The following is a 15,719-nucleotide window of genomic DNA, read 5'->3' as shown; positions in this document are numbered from 1 at the left end:
TCAGCTATGTATACAGCCTCCCGACTGTTTGTAATATAAACATAGTAGAGGGGAGACAACTCCCAGAAGAAATAAACTCCTCTTGATTTTTCTCCCTTTCTCTCTTCTGAAGAACTTGAAATAACCCCGGGTCTGTTTCATACAGTCTGATTAATTAGGAACCAATCATTTATCATCACAATTAAAAGCCATACTTTGACTACTGTCAACCTTGGCATGTGTACATGTACAAGCCAGTTTTAGACTGGTGCCTCCATTTCATCTCAGTATATTTGTCAAGTTGTTCTTAATTTCTTAACTAAACTAATTCTGCTACAATGTATGCACTGTCCCTTCACCTATAAAAAAATTTCAAGAGCATAAAAAATATCACAGCTGTTTCTATTTGGTGCTTTTTTTTTTTTTTTTTGGTGGGGGTGGGGGTGGGGGTTGGAGGGGAGGATGGGGGCTTGGACACATCTTTTTGACCTTTTTTCTGAGGGAGTTGGCCTGCCTTTACCTGTACAGTCATTCTTGATTACTTTAATCATCTGATGATATTTAATTTACATATCACTGAAAAATATTTTTTCCTGCCTGAAATTTTTTTGTAATAAATACGCCATTTTAGCAGACAAAACTAGCACAAGACAAGTCAGCAAGGGCCAGTTGTGTGGCTATATATTTCCCATAACCATCAAGAGGTTCTCTCCGCATATCATTGATATTGACCTTTGGCATGTGGACTTCAAACACCATTGCAAGGAAGCAAAATTTATGTAGATTTCTCGTTTCATATTACGTCCTCATAATTGTGTCTCTACATTTTTCCTACAATCTGAAAAATGTTTAATATAAGTTCTAAAAGCGTTCTCACTATGCCGTTCAAAATTTTTCCAGGACGTGGTCAGACGAAGTGGAAAAATGGCCGAGTGTGATGGGGTTTTTAGTTCCCACCAACTTTGCTTCATCAGGTCATAACAAAATGTCAATCAGTGAAAAGATTCAAAGTTTTGGCCTTGACCTTTGGGACTAATGACCTTCACAAGGCTTGTGCTGACAGTCAACATCAGCGCCAATGGCGAAAACAAAAAGCATTCGGAGATTTGACAACTGCTTTGACAGGTGAGCAAAAAATAAAACATTTTCTACTTTGACATTTCGCAGTGGAAACACAATAATTTCTATTATTTTCTTTAGCCTTAAGATTAAGATCGAAGATTGTCGCTTATACTTACTTATGCTTGAGCTCTGTACTGTTGGCTAAGTCCGCTGACAACTGTTGTATGAGTGAGAGAAGGACGGGCTGCTGTAGAGGGCAGGGCGTCTGGTTGAATACTTGTTGGGGGTTTACTGTTTCACAAACAAACATTACTAGGTCCAGGTTGGATGCTGACAATGCCTGAAAATAATTAAAACAATAGTTTTGATGCTGGTGGTTATAATGTAAAACTACTGGTGAAATAAATTAACAAACTAATGCGTTTCAGCACGGATAACAAAATTATATCAGTTTGAATCATTTTTGGTGATAATAAGACTGCATTTGAATCAGGAATATAATTTTATTAATGTGTCATTTGAAAAGATGCATCCACTTATTCAGCTTGCATTCAATCTTAACTTTGTTTCGTTTTTAACTGCATATCTGCATTTTGCATTTACCGCTACATTGACCAATCACATAAGTCATCTTGACCAGTAATGCCATCTGTCGCATCAAATCCGGGGCCAAAAGAATATTATACGGCTTTGCCGAAAAACATAAGATTAAACTATGTTTGGCCTTAGCTAATGATTTTATTTTTCAGCGCATTCCTAGATGCTTATTCTATTATTACATTCATTTATCTATCTAATAAAACTATGTTGTGCATCAATAAAATTTTGATATCAAGACACAAACTCTTTATTTATTATTCTTATAAATATTGAAATTCACTTTGGAGAGAGACACTCATTTTTAAATAAGATGATTTTTACTGATTTGGTAGAATGTCACTCTGGAGAGACACGGTAATTTCTCATTCCACAACAACAAGATTTTTAGTGATTCGATAGGATAAGTCCAGAAGCATTCCTAAATACTGTAACAGTTAATATCTGTGCCAAAGATAGGATGAGTCTAGAAACATTCCGAATTACAGCTAGTCTTATTTACATATAGACGAGATCTATTAAGAATTCCTCCAGGATTATAGTATTAAGTGGACCTACTGTTATTAGTCCCCTAACAGGGAATCCAGTAGACCCCTGAGAATATGTTTTTGACTCCCTGAAATCAGATTTGACTCAAGTTTAAAGGGACATGTCTATCTGACAACTGTTTTGACCCTTCAGATTTCTCACAAATAATTATTTGACTTCTGAAATTGCTGAAAGTCAAGGGTCAACTGGATGCCCTGTCCTACCAGTGAAACCAAACCGGGGGGACTACAGTTTTCTTCTCTGTCCGTCTTGTACGTACATGTATGTAAGTAAAGCCAAAGTTTTTCAACAGTTTCATTCCTTGAGGGATTAAGATTAAACTTTACACCACAATAAAGGACCATTATATCTCGGACACGAATCGTACATTAATTAATGATCAGCATGTAGTACATATATATTCGTTTCAAAATCTATAATGTCGTATCCCTTACCTCTTGGAAAGCTGCGTTGAGTTGACCTTGACGAAGCAGCTGTAGAATCTGTGCCTGGGCCTGGTGGGGGTCAGGGGTCACCTGTATAGGGGTCACGGCGCCTGACCTCATCGCTGATAGCACACTATCGCTGATACTAGCACCCTGCTCTCGTACTGCTATACTGACCTCCTCTTTCACAGCCTGTCGTACGAACTGGACGACTCGATCCTGCAAACTGTATACAACATGGATTTGTGATTTAAATTCCAAAGCCACATCCAACCTCATAATTAGCAAAATATACACTGAACCATTTAAAGGTATGTTAACAAACTACTGTAATGTAACAGCAGATTCTTATAATTTTGGTATTCTGAACTCATAACATATATATTCAAAGTATTGAGTAGGTTGATACAAATAAATTGACAGTTATTACTAAACGACCATGATAAAAATTTAACAAGAGGCCCAGAGGGCCTGTATCGCTCACCTGGATTTCAAGAGATATGAAACAAGAATGATGATTAAGTATATTTGTCACTAGTATTGCTATGTCAATATATCATAGGCATTTTATATGGGTATGTGAGGTTTTTATGCCAAAAAATGCATTAATCCATGAAATGAAATTGACTTTTGGCACAACCTCATGCTACCACACAAATGTGAGTGATATCCATTGTTAAGTTTCAGAAAACAAGTTGTTTAAACCAATTGACCCCTTTTGACCCCGCCCTCTGCCCCCCGGGGGATCAATTCCTTCCTTATATAATTTTGAATCCTTACCCAAAAGGATGCTACAAGTCAAATATGAGCTGTTTCAGAGAAGAAGTTGTTCATATCCATTTAGTCAAATTGACCCCTTTTGGCCCCCCACCCTCAGCTCCCTGGTGGGGTCAACCCTAAAGTTTGTACAATTTTGAATCCCCTTCCCATGACCATGCTACCATACAAATGTGAGTGATATCCATTGCTTAGTTTCAGAGAAGAAGTTGTTTATATCAATTTAACCAAAATGACCCCTTTTGGCCCCGCCTCTCAACCCCAGGGGAGGTCGGCCCCACTATTTGTACAATTTTGAATCCCAACCCCAAAGGGATGCTCACAGTCAAATATGAGCAATATCTATTGCTTGGTTTCAGAGGAGAAGTTGTTCATATCAATTTGGCCAAATTGACCCCTCTTGGCCCCACCCCTCAGGCCCCCATGGGGTCAGCCTCACCATTTGTACAATTTTGAATCCCCACCCCATAGTGATGCTACCAGGCAAATACAAGCGATATCCATTGCTCGGTTTCAGAGAAGAAGTCGTTTAAATCAATATAGCCTAATTGACCCCTCGTGGCCCCGCCCCTCAGGCCCTTGGGGGGTCAGCCTCATTATTTATACAATTTTGAATCCCCACACAATAGTGATGCTACCAGGCAAATATGAGCAATATCCATTGCTCGGTTTCAGAGAAGAAGTCGTTTATATCAATATAGCCCAATTGACCACATTTGGCCCCGCCCCTCAGGCCCTTGGGGGGTCAGCCCCATCATTTGTACAATTTTGAATCCCCACCTAATAGTGATGCTACCAGGCAAATATGAGCAATATCCATTCTTCAATTTCAGAGAAGAAGTCGTTTATATCAATATAGCCCAATTGACCACATTTGGCCCCGTCCCTCAAGCCCCTGGGGGGTCAGCCCCTTCATTTGTACAATTTTGAATCCCCACTCCATAGTAAAGCTACCAGGCAAATATGAGCGATATACATCGCTCGGTTTCAGAGAAGAAGTCGTTAATATTAATAGAGCCAAATTGACCCCTTTTGGCCCCACCCTGCAGACCCCTGGGGGGTCAGTCCCACCATTTGTACAATTTTGAGTCCCCACCCCACAGGGATGCTTCTGACCAAATTTGGTCAAATTCTGATCACTGGTTATGAAGAAGAAGTCAATTGTTGACGGAAGGACGGACGACGGACGGACGACGGACGCCACGGTATGGCATAAGCTTCGGACCAGGTGAGCTAATAAAATACAATCTATACCTAGTCATTGATTTTTCCATATCTGTGTGAATTTGACCCTGTAGAGTTGACATCACAGCAGTTTGCATGGACTCCGCGGACGTCCTGAACGAGTCTGTCAACTGTTTCAGCTGTCCCACCACAGGGTCCCGTGCCTCCAAGTGTTTCTGCTTAATCTGGTCTAAGTGTGTGTCCAAATGTTTGATGTCTGAAATAAAACCACATACCTATATCAATGCTGTTTTATGTGGTATAAGTTTTTGTCTAAATGTTTAATGTATGAAATAGAAACCAACAATCTTTATATCTAAACACTGCCAATCTAGGGAAGGTTAGTTTTGATATCAGATATTTTGCTAAATATACCTTTCTTTCAACTTAAACCTGTCACTGAATTACAGAATTGATCAAAAGTTCAAGAAACATATCTTAACTCTAGGAATGCAGACAGAAAAGGAAACCCTAAGTCTCCTTTAAGTTTCATCGTTACGAAACTTATCTAAGTTTCATTGTTACGGAACAAATTTAAGTTTCATCGTTATATAAAGTTATATAAATAACTAATTTAAGATTCATCGTTACGAAACTTATCTAAGTTTAATCGTTACGGAACAAATTTAAGTTTCATCGTTATAGAAATAACTAATTCAAGATTCATCGTTACGGAACTAATTTAAGTTTCATCATTACGGAACTAATTTAAGTTTCATCGTTACGGTACAAATTTAAGTTTCATCGTTATAGAAATAACTAATTCAAGATTCATCATTACGGAACTAATTTAAGATTCATCGTTACGGAACTAATTTAAGTTTCATCATTAGGAACGAAGACTTACATTCTCTCGATCCTTTCGTAAATGTTTCGTTTATCTGCTGGAACATGTTTTGTGTGCTACGCTCGAAGTTTGGTATTACGATATTTTGGAAAGCCTCTCTATAAGCCACTTGTATTGGAGTCTGTAGGGCGTTACCCGCTGCCATACCTATAGCATCCACAGTTTGCTGCAAGAAAAAAAAAAAATAAAAAAAATAAGAATTTGAAGATCTTACAAACGTTTCACATGAGATTCATATGACATAAACCTTTTTGCTATTTTTGCACGTCTGACAAGTTCACTTAACGAGGAATATTTTGGAAAAACAGAACCGAATTCAAGATTTTCTCACGTATTAACTAGAAGCAAAAATTTTTTAAAGAACATCATTCAGTGAAAAAGCACTCTATCAACAGAAAACTTAAAATGGTGATATTTTCACAGCATTTCACTTTCTTTGGTGACATCATAATGCTCACCATATTTTCACAGCATTTCACTTTCTTTGGTGACATCATAATGCTAAGAACATCAGTCTGTTAAAACAGTATTCCGATGTCAATGTTCTAGACCTATGGCTCTGTCATCATTACAATGCATATGACACCATAAAGTTTTAACCACATCCAGACACTTACCCTGGATCGCACCATTTTTGCGCATGACGTCATAAATTCATGACCCCAGAAAGACACTTACCCTAGATTGCACCATTTTTGAGTTTGTGACCCAAGAGAGACACCTACCCTAGATCGCACCATCTTTGCATATGACGCCATAAAGTTATGACCCCAGAAAGACACTTGCCCTACATCGCACCATCTTTGCATATGACGTCATAAAGTTATGACCCCAGAAAGACACTTACCCTAGATCGCACCATCTTTGCATATGACGCCATGAAGTTATGACCCAAGAGAGACACCTACCCTAGATCGCACCATCTTGCTGATGTTGTCCTTAAGAAGAGCATCTGTGGCCGTTAGTTTCTGAGCCATATCCTGGTGAAACTGATCCTTAATTGGTTCTAAGATTTTGCTCACATCTACAAGACATCAAAGAGTTGTAATAAAGATCCTCTTAATTAACCTTAAGAGAGTATTGTGAAAATTATCAACTCCGTATATACATGGGCAGATTTGGAATTGAGAGAAATGCATGTACAGGAAGCAAAATTTAATGAAACAAAAACAACTTTCTTTTCTTTTAATCTTTTACAAGAACTTTTTATTAGAATTTTTTTATTTTCCTTAAATCTAAGCAAGCATTACAATTAAGTTTTAATCAAGATATCCTACTTATTTTAGCAAGTATTCAAATGGTAACAGATAAGTGCAATTTAATATGTTGATTGAACATGTGCACTCTAAATACTTACAGTAGAAACAGGGCTTTTTCAAAAGTTTTTTCATGTCATTAATGAGCCCCATTCCCAATTGAAATTATTTTATAAATTCAAGCCAAATTCACAAAATTCAGTCTACTCCTGAAAAAAGCCTTCTCAATTCACCAATTTTCCTCCTAAAATAAAACAAGAGGCCCATGGGCCTTAACGGTCATCTGACAAACACTTACACTTACAGCAGGGACACACACCCCAATCCAGCATTATTACCATAAATTATTTATCGCAGCCAGTTATGTTTTAGATCAAATTTGGTTTTTATCCATTTAGCTTGTCCAGGAAGAGCAGCATCATAAAGCAAAATTTTAGCCAAGTTCCCATTTTTGGGGCATGCCCCTCTGTCCCAATGGGTCAGACAAGACTCATTTATATCAATTAGGATTGCCTTTCCCCAATGATGTTTCATACTAAATATGGTTGTAATCAATTAAGGCATTAAGGAGGAATTGCATTTTTAAGAAATGTTTAACCTAAGCACTCCTTTTGCCCCATCTTTTTTTCCCCAGGGGTCAAACCTGTCTCATTAAAAAATATGATTGCCGTCACCTAATATGCTTCACATCAAATTTGGTTGTAATGCACCAAAAGGTTAGGGAGGATTAGGATTTAACAGCAAATATTCACCAAAGTTCCCATTTTGGGGCCCTGCCCCTCAGGCCCCAGGGGTCACACTAGCCTCGTTTATATAAAATATGACCACCCTTCCCAAAGGATGTTTCACACCATATTTCGTATTAATCCACCCAAGGGTTAGAGAGAAGTAGATTTATAGCAAAAATTCACCAAAGTTCCCCTTTTGGGGCCCCGCCCCTCTGGCCCTAGGGGTCAAACCAACCTCATTTATATAAAATATGATTGTCCTCCTCCAATGATGCTTCACAAAAAAATTGGTAATAATTCACTATGGGTGTTAGGAGGAATAGGATTTTATAGCAAAATTTCATCAAAGTTCCCCTTTTGGGGCCCCGCCCCTCTGGCCCCAGGGGCCACACCAGCCTCATTTATATAAAATATGACCACCCTCCACCAATGATGTTTCACACAATATCTGGTTGAAATCCACCAAAGGGCTAAGGACGAGTAGGATTTTATTACAAAATTTCATCAAAGTTCCCTTTTTTGGGCCCGTCACTCTGGCCCCAGGGCTCACACCAGCCTCATTTATATAAAATATGACCACCCTCCCCCAATGATGTTTCACAACATATCTGGTTGAAATCTACTAAAGGGTTAAGGAGGAGTAGGATTTTATAGCAAAATTTCATCAAAGTTCCCCATTTGGGGCCCCACCCCTCAGGCCCCAGGGGTCACACTAGCCTCATTTATATAAAATATGACCGCCCTCCCCAAATGATGTTTCACAACATATCTGGTTGAAATCCACTAAAGGGTTAAGGAGGAGTAGGATTTTATAGCAAAATTTCATCAAAGTTCCCCTTTTGGGGCCCCGCCCCTCAGGCCCCAGGGGTGACACCAACTTCATTTATATAAAATATGACCGCCCTCCCCAAATGATGTTTCACAACATATCTGGTTGAAATCCACTAAAGGGTTAAGGAGGAGTAGGATTTTATAGCAAAATTTCATCAAAGTTCCCCTTTTGGGGCCCCGCCCCTCAGGCCCTAGTGGTCACACCAGCCTCATTTATATAAAATATGACCGCCCTCCCCAAATGATGTTTCACAACATATCTGGTTGAAATCCACTAAAGGGTTAAGGAGGAGTAGGATTTTATAGCAAAATTTCATCAAAGTTCCCCTTTTGGGGCCCCGCCCCTCAGGCCCCAGGGGTCACACTAGCCTCGTTTATATAAAATATGACCACCCTTCCCAAAGGATGTTTCACACCATATTTCGTATTAATCCACCCAAGGGTTAGAGAGAAGTAGATTTATAGCAAAATTCACCAAAGTTCCCCTTTTGGGGCCCCGCCCCTCTGGCCCTAGGGGTCAAACCAACCTCATTTATATAAAATATGATTGTCCTCCTCCAATGATGCTTCACAAAAAAATTGGTAATAATTCACTATGGGTGTTAGGAGGAATAGGATTTTATAGCAAAATTTCATCAAAGTTCCCCTTTTGGGGCCCCGCCCCTCTGGCCCCAGGGGCCACACCAGCCTCATTTATATAAAATATGACCACCCTCCACCAATGATGTTTCACACAATATCTGGTTGAAATCCACCAAAGGGCTAAGGACGAGTAGGATTTTATTACAAAATTTCATCAAAGTTCCCTTTTTTGGGCCCGTCACTCTGGCCCCAGGGCTCACACCAGCCTCATTTATATAAAATATGACCACCCTCCCCCAATGATGTTTCACAACATATCTGGTTGAAATCTACTAAAGGGTTAAGGAGGAGTAGGATTTTATAGCAAAATTTCATCAAAGTTCCCCATTTGGGGCCCCACCCCTCAGGCCCCAGGGGTCACACTAGCCTCATTTATATAAAATATGACCGCCCTCCCCAAATGATGTTTCACAACATATCTGGTTGAAATCCACTAAAGGGTTAAGGAGGAGTAGGATTTTATAGCAAAATTTCATCAAAGTTCCCCTTTTGGGGCCCCGCCCCTCAGGCCCCAGGGGTGACACCAACTTCATTTATATAAAATATGACCGCCCTCCCCAAATGATGTTTCACAACATATCTGGTTGAAATCCACTAAAGGGTTAAGGAGGAGTAGGATTTTATAGCAAAATTTCATCAAAGTTCCCCTTTTGGGGCCCCGCCCCTCAGGCCCTAGTGGTCACACCAGCCTCATTTATATAAAATATGACCGCCCTCCCCAAATGATGTTTCACAACATATCTGGTTGAAATCCACTAAAGGGTTAAGGAGGAGTAAGATTTTATAGCAAAATTTCATCAAAGTTCCCCTTTTGGGGCCCCGCCCCTCAGGCCCCAGGGGTCACACCAACTTCATTTATATAAAATATGACCGCCCTCCCCCAATGATGTTTCACACCAAATTTAGTTGAAATCCACCCAAGGGTAAAGGAGGAGTAGGATTTTATAGCAATATTCACCTAAGTTCCCTTTTTGGGGCCCCGCCCTTCTGGCCCCAGGGGTCAGACCAGCCTCATTTATATAAAATATGATTGCCCTCCCCCAATGATGCTTCAAACCAAATTTGGAAGTAATCCACCCAAGGGTTAAGGAGGAGTAGCGTTTTGAAAGAAAAAGTTTACGGACGGCGCACGGCGCACGGCGCACAACGCACGGCGCACGCGGACGACGACGGACGAAGCACGATGACTATAGGTCATCCTGACCCTTTGGGTCAGATGACCTAACAAAAAGGCCTGATCCAATTTTGGACTACCTTAGAAAAGTTCAAGTTTGCAACAATGTCCAGAACCTAAAATTTTCTGTACATTTTTTTAATTTCTGGCAGGACCTCGAAAATAATTTGTTTATATACGAAGCAGTCTTACTAGGCACCACATTGTTCCTCATCTCGGCCTTGACCTGCTTTTCCAGGTTGTGTTGAACCGCTTGGTTGACCGTCTGTGTGATAGCCTGCTGTAACTTGTCCTGCCGATGCTGGTCACGTCGTTCTGTCTGCTGTAATAAATCCTGTATCCGCTGGTCTAGCACACGATTAAGGATCATAATGTCATGTAATCAATTCTGCAGCACTTTAATAATGCTGAATTACAGTAATTCACTTAGATTTTATGAGTACTTTATTTCGCAAACTTACTTCTTAAGACAAATTTACGAATGCATAATTTCGCAAATATTTAACTGTTAGAGTCATTGACTATGCAAAACTGCTTTATCGGTAACCAATAGCTTTGCTTCCATGGAAAGTTATTATTTTTATACAGATAATCGCAAAGAATTTGAATTCATGATTGACTCTCTGTGCGTATTTTCGCAAAAATAAATCCCACGCGAAATATAAGTGATTTACAGTATATGTCTTGTTGTTCCGGCTTTCGACCTAAAAAAATGTCAAACCCCGAAAATGCTGAAATTGACCCTATTCCAGATATAGTACTTATTTCACATTAAAACCGAATTTCCCAAACAATTTGCAGATTATATAAATGAGTGAAAATACACAGAAAGATCATTACAAGATAGAATCTATATCGTCACAGAGGATACTTTCTTTCATGGCATGTTGACTGAACATTCGCTCCACGCGCGAGGTAACTATGGACTCAAGCTTGCCCAGATGTTCCTCTATGTTTGGCTGAGGCTGCTGTCTGTCTATCTGTCGGAGCTGTTCCATCTCGATCTGCTGTCGCTGTAACTCGGCCTGTTGTTCTTGCTGTTCTGCCAGCTGATCCTGTAACCGCTGTATCTGGCTGTTCTGAGCCTCCAGGGCCACCAGCACACTTTGTAGGTTGTCCTGCAGCTGTAGACATAGGTATATGTTAGTTACACAGGTAAAATAGCTATTCAGTATTAGGCCATTCTTAAAAACATCTTGGTTTGCTGTAACCCGACAAGGGGTTTTTACATATGGGTAGGTATAGGTAGTGCGGAACTTTTTTTTTATTCAGTTCTGAAAACAGATTTTCAACCTTCAATACAAAAACAAACCAGGATATAAACTGTTTGGAAATCATTATTTATTAAGAAACACACACCAAGCTTATTTGGGTTTGCGAGACTTTTTTTTCTTTGCTTTGCAAGTTTGAAAATAAAAAAAAAAGTTTTATTTTTCATTTAAGCATTGATGTCATTTTTGTTTTAGTTTCATCGGGGTATGAAACACATTTTCTTTGCAAACTGTATGAAACCGCATAGCGGATTCTTACAGAAGTTTGCAAACAAAATTTGTTTCATAACCCGATGAAACTAAAAAAAATTTTACATCAACGCTTATAATTAATTTTTGAAAATGATTTTCTAATCTAAAACATGTTTTATGTACAATTTTACTGGTTTTAAATGGGATTCTTTTTCTCAAATCAGTACGCAACGTCAATTGTCGTATTGTGACGTCACATTTTTCGCGCCATTCTCGGAATTTCTTTCATAGAAGAATGAAAAGAATTTTTCTACCAATCACATTCGAGTAATTACCATGAAAACAAAGTAAATATTAATTATGATAAAATATTCTGAGTAGGCGCAATTTTTCTGGGTCGAGCAGTTTACGCCAAATCAACTATATTTTTATTTCAGCCTTACATAATTTAACAAGAGGCCCATGGGCCTTAACGGTCACCTGATATTTGAAATATTTCAGTTAATTTAATTTACCCTTTTTGGCCCCGCCCATCAGCCCTCAGGGGTCAGTCAGGGCCAACATATGCATATTATCAAACTTTCAACCCATGCTGAAAATGTTAACCAAGTTAGAATGAATTCCAATAGAAATCAAACAAATCAGTCAAAAATGTAATTTCCCAATATAAACTATAGTAAAATTTAACCCCTCCCCAGGGGCAAAATGTATGACCCCCGGGTCATTAAAATTAATAAATTTTAGAAGAGCACTTTAAGACCCTTCCAACTACGAAGAGTATTTGATTCTACCTTATTTCGGTCTTGAGAAGAAGATTTTTGAAATTTCAGCCAATTTGACCCTTTTTAGCCCCGCCCATCAGCCCCGCCCATCAGTCCCTCCGGGTCAATCAGGGCCAACATGTGCATACCCTCAATCTGCCATCCCAAGCTGATAATGTTAACCAAATTAGAATGAATTCCAATAGAAATCAAACAAATTATAGTCAAAAATGTGATTTCCCTAATATATAAACTATAGTAAAGTTTACCCCTTCCCCAGGGGCAAACTTGAGACCCCAGGGTCATGAAATTCACAATTTTAGTAAAGCATCTTAAGACCCTTCCAACTATAAAGAGTATTTGATTCCAACTTATTTCGGTCTTGAGAAGAAGATTTTTGAAATTTCAGTCAATTTGGCCCTTTTTAGCCCCGCCCATCAGCCCCTGGGGGTCAGTCAGGACAAACATGTGCATGCCATCAAACTGTCATCCCATGCTGACAATGTTTACCAAATTAGAATGAATTCCAATAGAAATAAAACAAAGAAAAGTCAAAAATGTTATTTCCCAATATAAACTATAGTAAAGTATACCCCCGCCCCAGGGGCAAACTTGAGACCCCAGGGTCATGAAATTAACAATTTTAGTAAAGCATCTTAAGACCCTTCCAACTTTAAAGAGTATTTGATTCCAACTTATTTCGGTCTTGAGAAGAAGATTTTTGAAATTTCAGTCAATTTGGCCCTTTCTAGCCCCGCCCATCAGCCCCTGGGGGGTCAGTCAGGGCCATCATGTGTATGCCATCAAACTGTCATCCTATGCTGATAATGTTAACTAAATTAGAATGAATTCCAATAGAAATAAAACAAACAAGAGGCCCAAAGGGCCTTAACGGTCACCTGAGATTTGAAATATTTCGGCCAACTAAATTGACCCTTTTTGGCCCCACCCATCAGTCCTAATGGGATCAGTCTATGAAGAGTATTTGATTCTAACATATAGTTGATAAGAAGATTTTGGAAATTTCAGTCAATTTGACCCTTTTTGGCCCCGCCCACCAGCCCCTGGGGGTCAACCAGGGCCAGCATGTACATAACATCAAACTGTAATCCCATGCTGATAATTTGAACCAAGTTAGAATGAATTCCAATACAAATCCAACAAATAAAAGTCAAAAATGTGATTTCCCTATATAAACTATAGTAAAGTTTACCCCCTCCCCAGGGGCAAACGTGAGACCCCAGGGTCATGAAATTCACAATTTTGGTAAAGCACCTTAAGACCCTTCCATCTATGAAGAGTATTTGATTCTACCATATCTGAGAGTAGGAAAGAAGATTTTTGAAATTTTAGTCAATTTGACCCTTTTTGGCCCCGCCCACCAGCCCCTGGGGGTCAACCAGGGCCAACATGTACATACCATCAAACTGTCATCCCATGCTGATAACTTGAACCAAGTTAGAATGAATTCCAATAGAAATCCAACAAATAATAGTCAAAAATGTGATTTCCCTATATAAACTATAGTAAAGTTTACCCCCTCCCCAGGGGCAAACGTGAGACCCCAGGGTCATGAAATTCACAATTTTGGTAAAGCACCTTAAGACCCTTCCATCTATGAAGAGTATTTGATTCTACCATATCTGAGAGTAGAGAAGAAGATTTTTGAAATTTTAGTCAATTTGACCCTTTTTGGCCACGCCCAGCAGCCCCTGGGGGTCAATTAGGGCCAACATGTACATACCATCAAACTGTCATCCCATGCTGATAATTTGATACAAGTTAGAATGAATTCCAATACAAATCCAACAAATAATAGTCAAAAATGTGATTTCCCTATATAAACTATAGTAAAGTTTACCCCCTCCCCAGGGGCAAACGTGAGACCCCAGGGTCATGCAATTCACAATTTTGGTAAAGCACCACAAGACCCTTTCATCTATAAAGAGTGTTTGACTCCACCATATCTGAGAGTAGAGAAGAAGATTTTTGAAGTTTTAGTCAATTTGACCCTTTTTGGCCCCACCCCTCAGGCCCCTGAGGGGTGGGGACCATATAATTCACAATTTTGGTTGACCTTTAGCCATAGAAACTTTCTGCCAAATTTCATTGAATTTTGTTAAGTGGTTTTGGAGAAGAAGTCGAAAATGTAAAAAGTTTACGGACGCACGACGGACGACGACGGACAAAAGGGGATTAGAATAGGTCACTTGAGACTTTGTCTCAGGTGACCTAAAAATTACTACAGTAAGCACAACTGTGTCACTGTTCGACTTTCCACAAGTAAGTACTGTAAACTTGACCTTAAATACGCGTACTAAATCACTTATAGTCCAGGCTTTGACATGTGTCAGGGGTCATTTAAGGATCAACCCAGACCCCCGTCGTTCTTACTCTAGATTTACTGAAAAAGCTGGTTACATTTTCCCTTGCCGAGATTGTTTGTTTGTTTGTTTGTGTTTTACGGTTAATCGACAACTAGGGTCATTTAGGGCCAAACAATATACTATCGTTTTGATTTTTTACGTTAAAATAAGATAAAATAGGTCATTTTTAAAAGCATTTGTATGTTTTTTTTTAGATCACTATGATAAAAAAGTTGGTTAAAAATGGTAACATATATATATATATATATATAGGAATAGATTATGTGAACTTTGTGATATATATAGAACGTCAAAGAGAGTAAGGTAAGACATTGAAGTCTATAGAATAGATCAATTTCTTTCAAGTAGCTAAATATTGTTTTTAGTCCACAGAACTGAAAAGGGTTTTCATATCCGGGACTCGCCGAGTCAATAGGAGGCAGAGAGTATTCACTAGAGTTACATTGAACTTCAGTCTCGACTTTTCCATGAAATTTTGATAATCGAATCCCCCAGAAAACAAGAGAAGTGACGTGGCTAGAGTGGGGACACAATTTTAGGACCGAATGGCTATTGGTACCTATATATCCCTTCAGTCTACAAAAAATGACAGAGGTGTAAAGTTAATTTTGGTTTGGTTTATTTAAGGTCCTATTAACAGCCAGGGTCATTTAAGGACGTGCCAGGTTTGGAGGTGGAGGAAAGCCGGAGTACACAGAGAAAAACCAAACGGACCTCAAATCCTCCCTACTATCTTACTGGTAGACTAGCCTGAAGATGTCCAGATCATTCAAGCTTACCTGGGACAAAGATTTCTTGTCGATGACTTCCCGGATAATCTCTCTGTGTATTTCTCGGACAGGTACAGCAACCTCTCTGGAATGATAACAAGTAAGATCTCGCGTGACAAACATCACAATTCTCCATCAAACCATAAGAAATCTTTACCAGCCATTAGAGAGGCATTCCTTCCTTCGCACATCAGAAACATGCACAATTTGTGTTGATGAAATCTATGTCCAAACAATGAGTGCTTGT

General features: G+C 39.2%; 1 protein-coding gene across 1 annotated transcript in view; it reads right to left on the bottom strand.

Moving 5' to 3' along the window:
- Positions 1–1,217: 1,217 nt before the first annotated feature.
- Positions 1,218–15,719, bottom strand: part of LOC117318751 (enhancer of mRNA-decapping protein 4-like) — a gene marked incomplete at both ends in the record, with an annotated part of 33,672 nt that continues 19,170 nt past the window's right edge. The window contains 8 exon segments of the mRNA XM_033873702.1: positions 1,218–1,381; positions 2,622–2,838; positions 4,644–4,830; positions 5,461–5,626; positions 6,369–6,484; positions 10,284–10,439; positions 10,963–11,215; positions 15,482–15,557. Coding sequence (XP_033729593.1) covers positions 1,218–1,381; positions 2,622–2,838; positions 4,644–4,830; positions 5,461–5,626; positions 6,369–6,484; positions 10,284–10,439; positions 10,963–11,215; positions 15,482–15,557 — 1,335 coding nt within the window.

The sequence above is a fragment of the Pecten maximus genome, unplaced genomic scaffold, assembly GCF_902652985.1.
Source record: "Pecten maximus unplaced genomic scaffold, xPecMax1.1, whole genome shotgun sequence".
Classification (NCBI taxonomy): Eukaryota; Metazoa; Mollusca; class Bivalvia; order Pectinida; family Pectinidae; genus Pecten; species Pecten maximus.
Note: the sequence above shows the minus strand (reverse complement) of the source record. Positions and strands in the feature narration are given on the sequence as shown.